Source organism: Apis dorsata, unplaced genomic scaffold, assembly GCF_000469605.1.
Source record: "Apis dorsata unplaced genomic scaffold, Apis dorsata 1.3 scaffold_486, whole genome shotgun sequence".
Taxonomy (NCBI): Eukaryota; Metazoa; Arthropoda; class Insecta; order Hymenoptera; family Apidae; genus Apis; species Apis dorsata.
The window spans coordinates 921,626-930,012 of record NW_006263721.1 but is presented as its reverse complement, the minus strand read 5'-3'; the positions used below and the strand labels follow the sequence as shown (position 1 = coordinate 930,012).

The 8,387-nt window shown below is 19.9% G+C and overlaps 2 protein-coding genes across 3 annotated transcripts in view; one reads left to right on the top strand and one right to left on the bottom strand.

Annotated features, from left to right (window-relative positions):
* Positions 1 to 6,915, bottom strand: part of LOC102676109 (U2 snRNP-associated SURP motif-containing protein) — a 9,663-nt gene extending 2,748 nt beyond the window's left edge. The window contains exons 1-17 of the mRNA XM_006620185.2: positions 6,830 to 6,915; positions 6,595 to 6,634; positions 6,364 to 6,480; positions 6,163 to 6,259; positions 5,639 to 5,953; positions 5,219 to 5,283; positions 4,973 to 5,138; positions 4,053 to 4,216; positions 3,523 to 3,582; positions 2,146 to 2,189; positions 1,930 to 2,034; positions 1,605 to 1,832; positions 1,272 to 1,514; positions 951 to 1,137; positions 687 to 870; positions 355 to 488; positions 71 to 159 (exon numbers count right to left, since the gene is read on the bottom strand). Of these exons, the coding sequence (XP_006620248.1) occupies positions 71 to 159; positions 355 to 488; positions 687 to 870; positions 951 to 1,137; positions 1,272 to 1,514; positions 1,605 to 1,832; positions 1,930 to 2,034; positions 2,146 to 2,189; positions 3,523 to 3,582; positions 4,053 to 4,216; positions 4,973 to 5,138; positions 5,219 to 5,283; positions 5,639 to 5,953; positions 6,163 to 6,259; positions 6,364 to 6,480; positions 6,595 to 6,618 (2,222 nt within the window). The 5' untranslated portion in view covers positions 6,619 to 6,634; positions 6,830 to 6,915. The remainder of the gene's footprint in view (positions 1 to 70; positions 160 to 354; positions 489 to 686; positions 871 to 950; positions 1,138 to 1,271; positions 1,515 to 1,604; positions 1,833 to 1,929; positions 2,035 to 2,145; positions 2,190 to 3,522; positions 3,583 to 4,052; positions 4,217 to 4,972; positions 5,139 to 5,218; positions 5,284 to 5,638; positions 5,954 to 6,162; positions 6,260 to 6,363; positions 6,481 to 6,594; positions 6,635 to 6,829) is intronic.
* Positions 6,916 to 7,466: 551 nt separating this feature from the next.
* The window catches only part of LOC102675879 (E3 ubiquitin-protein ligase MSL2), a 6,054-nt gene continuing 5,133 nt past the window's right edge, over positions 7,467 to 8,387 (top strand). The window contains exon 1 of one of the 2 annotated variants that reach the window (XM_006620183.2): positions 7,467 to 8,189. In XM_006620183.2, the coding sequence (XP_006620246.1) occupies positions 7,610 to 8,189 (580 nt within the window). In that variant the 5' untranslated portion in view covers positions 7,467 to 7,609. The remainder of the gene's footprint in view (positions 8,190 to 8,387) is intronic. The other variant, XM_006620184.2, reaches the window with a different exon arrangement.

Genomic DNA, 8,387 nt, shown 5'->3' with positions numbered 1-8,387 from the left:
ATATATTAATATATATTATAATATATATATATATATATTATATAAATATAATAATATTTATATATATTACCTAGAATCCATACTAGTATCTTGAGAATTCGAATCATCATTTTGACCTAATTCTTCCCATTTGCTAGTCGTCATAGCTTGTGCTTCAACCTAATATAACAAAATAAACTACTTTATAAAACAAAGAAAAATACAGAAGTCATATAATATTGTTAAAGAAATTAATTTATTCTTATTTAGAATTATTAAAATTTATATATTTTTTTATTGTCATTGATAACTATAACTTGAATCCAATGCATTCTTAAAGATTGCAATTTTTTCTTGTAAATTAATTATCTTAACCTGATCAGGATCAACAGTTTCCCAACGAGATGGTACAAATCCTGCAGGAATTGATGGTTTTTTATCATCTTCTTTACTTTGTACATTTGAAGAATCATCTTCATCCATAGGAACACCATCGATATCTTCATCCACTGAAAATAATAAAATATATAATATATAATATTATAAAAAAACAATAAATATATAAAAATATATATAAATATATGATATATAATATCATATTGGATTTAATAACAAATTAATATGTTATTTAATAGATTGTATAAAATGATTAAAAATAAATACATAAAATATATAAAATATATATATTTAAATATATATATTCTTACTAGGTACACCATCAATGTCATCGTAATTAGTTGTTTGTGGTGTCAAACCATGTTTCATAGCACCTTTAAGAAGAGCTGCACCATCTAATGGTACTCCATCTAAATCTTCCGTACCATCTCCATCTACATCTGATAAAGGCGCTCCATCAATATCTTCATCATTTTCAGGTTCTGGTTCATCTACCTATAAAAATAAAATTACTTTTTATTATTATTTTTTATTTTTATTTTTTTTTATGTCTTTTATAAAAGGATTAAATTTACTAAAACAAGCCCGAGGAAAGTGTTCTGTAATTTAACAAGAAAATCTCGTGGATAAACTGCCCAATCTTCCCATGCTCTAAACATTCTCATTACACGAACTTTAAATCCTTCTGCTTTTAATCTACTATCAAATTGTTTATAAGCTTGATGAACTTCATTAAATATATCCAAAAGTCGAGTTTCAAATCTGCATTAGAAATAGAATTTGTTAATAAATATTAAAAAATCAATGGAATATTAATTATATATTTAAATATATATAAATAATATATCACATAATTTTGTTATTTAAGTTTGTTATATTCTAATTTATTAACTTACGCTTTACGATAAATTGTAGCATTATTTACTTTTACGCCACAGTTATGTAATATGTCGGATATAAGATATAATCTTGCAATTTTTTTATTAACAGGAGTTTGTAATATTGATAATGATTCCGAAATACAATCGCAAATTTCTTCTGCTGCTTCAGCGTGTTCTATACAAAATACCATTGCTTCTGCAACTTTTATTCTTTCAGGTGATATGTTTCGTAATAAATCTTCTAATCGATCTCGTTGGCTATAATATAAATTAGTTTTAAAAATAATTTTTATATTGATAAATAAAAGATTAATAAAAATACAATATAAATATTATAATTATTTATACCTGTTTGATAAACTACCCCTTCTAGGTTCTTGTCTTTCTTCCATTTCAATCAATTCATCAGGCATTCCTTGTGTCCATGGATTAATAGGAGGTGGTCTCCACACACTTCCACCTTTAAACATTCTAAAATCTTCAGTGCGCCATTCCTTTTGTCCATCTCCTTGTAATATAGAATATAATTTCCATCGATAATAAATATGCGCTGGAGAATAATTTTCAAATAAAAATCTATTAAAAAATTAAAAAATTAATTAAAAAATTAAAAAATTATTATTTAAATATGGTATATTAGGAACATTTTATAATTACATGAAATTATACAAACCTAAACATTGGATTATTTAATTCTCTATTCATGATCATTGCTTCAAACATAGGACCTTCTCGAATTACAAATTCTACCATTCTATGTATTAACATAACTAAATTTCTATAAAATAAAATTTTATTTTTAATTTTTATAAATCAATATATAGTATATTATCTAATAATAATCAACATGTTTAATATTTATATTTAATTAATAAAAATGAAAATATACCTTTCTGTAGGAATAACCACTTTGACAACTGCATTTTGTAAAACCTATGATAATATTCATTACAGTGCAGCAGTTAATCGAATATTTCAGTCCAAATTGATTCATCCCAAGCATAATTATCATCAATTCAGTATAATGTAATTTGTAACAGATAAATTACAATAAATTTTAAAGTAATTTAAAATAAATTATTTATATATATAATAAATAGTATATATTATACATTTTTATATTTATTTATATTAATGTTAAATTAATAAATATTAATGGAGATCAATATTTAAAAGTAATAATATTTAATTAATAAAACATCAATAAAATAATTATTAATTATTTATTTTAAACTAATAACAGAAATTAAGAGTAAATAAAAAAGAAAATATTATTATTAATACTAAGTATAATAAGTATATAAGTACTAAGTATAAATTAATATTTTTTATAAAAAGAATAAAATTTCCATGAAAATAACATTAAAAATGATCTAAATTCCAATTTTTTGAATTATGTAATAATATTTTTGTATATTTATAAATTTTGAGAACATAAAAAAGCAATATATTTATATGGAAAATAATATATACGAATGCAATTGTTTCTTGACATTATTATAAACAAAAATTATAAATAAATTTTTGATTATGAAATTTCAAAATAAAAAATTAATAAATATAATAAAAATTCAATGATATAATTGTGAATTATTATATTTGTAAAAATTAGCAAAAAAAAAAAAAGAAAATCTTTTTTTTCAAATACATTAATAAAAATAAAAGTAATTATACTTTAAAATAAATATAAAAAATAAAATTCTGTTTACAAGTTATCAGTATTTTTTGTATTGCCTTGATTAATAATAAAATATATATTATATTATAATTATATGTATATATTACTATACATATACTACTATAATTTTCTTAAATATTTTAATTTGTATTTAATTATTTTCATCAGTAATAGCTTATTAAATTATTGAGAAATCTTTCACCTTTTTTAATTTTATTTTTAAATAATAATATGATAACTTATATGATAATAATATTATACATGGAATATTTAATAACATTCTTCATTCAACAATTCCAAATAATGGTAATAATTTTTACTCAATTATTATATTTTCTATATTAATTTTTTAAGTTATAAGTATTATATACAATATATAAAAAAATTATATTTTATTATTTATTTTAAAAGTTCAATTTTAATTTCAAATAAAATAATAAAACTTGTATTTCATTTTAAATATTATTTTGTTTAATATAATATGGATTATTTTAAATATTAATATCAATTTTAGATAAAATATTTGTGAAATTATAATATATATTTTTGAATAAAATTTAATTTTTTTATCAATAGAAAGAAAGTTACCTTTTCAAAATTTTCTTTTTCCTGAGGATCTGCTGTTTGAAGATTACGAATACGAGGTATCTATAATCAAATTTATAAAATTATACAAATATATATATTTATATTATATTATGATAGTAATTATATTATTATAATAGTAATTATGTATTATAGTAATTATAGTAATTATTGATCACTTAATATTAATAAGATTTATTTATAAATATATATATTTATAAATATATTGTATTGATTTAGAGTATTCTTAATTCATTTAATAATAAAATATATAAAAAATATCAAAATAAAAAATAATTATAGTTAACAACATAATTAAAGATTTGATTTTATGAAATTATTTTGAATAAGTAATTATAAGTAATAATAAATATGACTTTAAAATAATTAAATAAATAGATTTTTTTAGCAATTGAATAATATTATAAATTTTTTATCAATATTATATTTATAATTATTGTATTTTTGTAATTTTTTTAATTTCAATACATTTTATATATATTATTTTCATAACTTTTATTAACTTCATATACCTTATGTCTATCACGACGATGCGGTTGAGCATTAAATGGAAGACCAGATGGAGGTGGTGGTTGTGTAATTTCCATTAAAGCAGGTGGAATATAAATAGGGTAAGGTGGAATTGGAACACTTTTTCCCCAGCCCAATTTCATTTCATACTGCATTATATCACGACCTAATTTACATTATATTATAATGTTATATATATAAAATGTTCACTATTTATGTCTAAAATTGTTTTTGTAAATAGTAGATTTGTAAGAAAAATAAAAAAAAATAAATTTTACTATTTTCTTATATATATAAGATTATAAGATTATAAGATTTTTATAATTAAAATAGATTATAATTAGAATAGATATTTTATATTATTTTTATAATGAAATTATGAATGTTTTTCACTTATATTTATAAGTAATTGTTATTAATAATAATACATGAAAATAAATTATTACAGAAATAAATTCAATTTCTAACACTTTTTTATTTAAACAATATAAAGTTCAAAAATATATTAATATATAAAAACAACAAATTATATGATAATAAAATTTTATATATCCAATAATAAACTTGTTATAAAATTTTCAAAATATTTACTTAATTTTTATATATTTATTTATACTATATTTATAATTTTATACGTTTTAATTCCTCACATTGATTTCATTTTAATAATATGTTTTCATATGTTAAATGTTAAAAATTATAAGTAAAATTGTAGTGTCATTATTATCATGACAAATGAAAATATCTTTAGAAAATATTTTAATTTGAATTTTGGAAAATTTTTTGTATAAAAAATAAAATAAAAATATTCTTTTGTATATTTTCTTGTTTTTTATATGTTAAAAATTTACATATCAAAAATATAAGTAATAGGATAAAAAAAATGTTTTGTATAAGTTTTATAATATGATTATTTTCTCACCATTTAGATTTTTTAATGCTCGTTCTCCATCTTTACGACTCATAAATGCAACAAATCCACAATTTCTTTGTCTGGCTTTTTCTTCATCACTGCGAGGCCACATAATTTTAATACTAGCTAATGGACCATATTTGCCAAATATTTCCATCAATTGTTGTTCTGTAATCTATTATTATTTACAAGAATAAAAAAAATTTAATTCTACATAAAAATTATAAAATTATATTTAATGACTTGATCTTGTACCTTTGGATTTAAATTTCCCAAATATAGATTAGTAGTATTAGGATCTCCATTGTCAAATGATCCATCTACAAAAAAGAATGTTTCTATATTTTTTATACAATTTTTACATTAAAAAAGCACATAAAGGAAATTCTAGAAATGGGTATTGTTTACCCTCATAAATCAGGGCTAGGAGACGTGGATCATCAATAAGGTTATGTAGATTATTTTTTCGTGAATCAGGATATGAGGAAGTACAACCTAATGTATTTTAATAACAAATTTAAATTATTAATATAAAAGAAGAAATATTTATTTACACTATAACTTTTATTATAAAATAAAAGAGTGTAAATTCTTACCAGATTTATTTATTTATAAAAAAAACTTATGAATGTTATTATAATTAAATTATGATAAAATATATCAATACTAAATTACCTTCAACACATTTTAAAGCTGCCAACATTGGATCTTCTGATTGGGTAGAAATAACATTTTTCACTACACCTTTATATTTATGTCTTTCTTCTCGTTCTTCTTGTATCATTTTTAATTCCTCTTTGAATAATTCAAGATTACTTTTCTTTTTTTCACCTTCTTTTTTCTTTTTTCCTAATCTATCTAATTTTCTTTCATTAGATCCTAATAATCTTGCATATTCTTGTGCTTGTTCAGCTGATGATCTGCTATCAACAAGCTCTGATATTTTTGATTGTGGCTTATAAAGTTTTCCTTTTTCTCTTGTATCTTCCTCTATCAAATAAATACATTCATATTTCATACTAAGATAAGTAATTGATTCAACTTAAATTACAAATTAGTTATATAGGTTTTTTAAAAAAATACTTCAATAATATTCAGTAATATTTCTTATTTAACTGATAATTGATTTAATTTTGAAAATTTATAATTGATGTATATTTTATAATTAAAAAATATTTAGTTATAAAATAGATACTTACGTCGTTTACCTGCATCATAAGTTCCTGCTTTTACCCAAACCTTGCTAGTTGTTTTATTAGGCGTTTCTTGAAAAGTTGCTACAAATTCTTCAAATGCCTATACATATCATAAATAAATAATAATATGGATTTATACATTTAACATACATAATATTTGTAATGTTTATATAATAATTTCTTAATAAATTAAACATTACATACTTGAGCTGCAGCTTGTTCTTGTTCTTTTTTACGTTGTTCTTCTAATTCTTTTTTACTTAATGGTCTTTTACCCATTGTGCCAATAGAAAATGCTTTAAGTTTTTGTTCTGCTATTTGCTACACATTTTAAGTAACCATTATTTAAAACAATTATCATAGAATTGTAAAATATAAGATAAATTTATGATAATTTATCTTTATTAAGATAAAGATAAATTTATTTAGTTTTACCTTCATAATAGCTTTATCTGCCATTTGTAAATAATTTAACCTAAAACATTGACAATTTATAATTCTAGTAAATAATAATGATTTAAAAATTCTAAAAATTATTAAACATATACTATTTATTTTTAAATAAAGAAATTTTTAATAAATTTAATGAAAAAAATTTATAATTAAATTTAAAAAATTTTATACTATTCAGAAAATATTAAGAATTGTTATTAGTAAAAAATATTTATACCTTGTACCAGTCCTTGAAAAATATTTTTAAAAGTTTTTATAATTCATTATCACATATAGTTTACTATTATACTTCCAAAAATATATGTATTTTAGGACATTTTATATTAAAGAATTAAATAATTATAATTTACATACATATCCTTTTCTCACAGTTTGATAACTATATGATATATAAATGATCATATATAATAAAGATAGAAGATATGCGTCACTGTTTGTTTTACTTTTGAAATCATATAATAAAATAATCTATTACAAATTCATATAATTAAATGATATCTATTCTAAATCTATCTATTTTTTGATATTTATTCTATTTTTTTTAAAATTAACTAATTAATAATTTAAATATATATGATATATATATATTAACATGTTATTTATAATAAAAATAAAAATATTTTATATAATTTATGATATATATATATTAATAATTTATATTTTTTATAAACTATATTAAGTTTGCATAATGAAAAAATCCGTTAGAAATATATACATTTTTGAAAATTTAACATTTTTTCATATTTAATAATTTAATTGTTAATTTGTTATTATTTTAATAATTTTTTATTAAAGGAACTTTCCTATCTAGTAAAATATTTTAGTTGAAGTAATTCAAGAGCCCCCTATAAATATCATAGTAAATACAAATGAAAGAAAATTAAATATGGCAGATATTTTGTTTGTGTGTAGTGATTATGTTCTATTATCTTGTTTAATTAACTTTCCGATATAACTATACGTATTGCTTGTGGAACTCTTCAGAGTTCAAGAAAGAATGAATGCCACAAGTCTTTACGTATCAACGTGTCGGTTAGTTTTACAAGCGGATGCTGATGATCCAAATTCATGGACAGATTTATATAGGCTAGTTCCGTATTTGCGACAAAGTTTAAGTTGTACTGTGTGTTCAAATTTGTTAATTGAACCTCATACACCAACTGAAACTAATTGTCAACATCATGTGTGTCGTGGGTGTAGAGGTGGACGTAAGAAATTGAAACCTTCGTGTGGTTGGTGCAAAGATTATGACAAATATATTGAAAATGTTCAATTACGAATATTATTACAGTGTTATAAAAAGTTATGTGAATATTTGACAAATACAAACATTTATCGAAGTTTAATACTTTCAGTGTCCTCTAATAAAACAGCTAATAATGCATCAGCTATTGGTGCTAGTAGCCTTATGGAACTTATACAAGAAGGTTCTGGGTTTAAAGATGAATTTAAAAGTACTGCTGGCTTGTCAAAGTCTGCATATAGTATTTTACCATGTGTTTATACAAGTACTACCTCAACTCAAACTCAAGGAAATACTATACAAAATTCTGAAACAGTGTCACAAACTATATCTGGTATAGTATATAATATTTACTATAGCTATAAATTTATTGATCATATTATATTTTTTAATAAATAATTAGAAAATTAGAATTAGAAAAATTAGAAAAAAGAAATAAATAATTTAAAAAAAAATTTATTTAAAAATATTTAAAAATATACATGTATATAATAAGATAAAAAAAAATAATTTTATTATATATATATTTTTT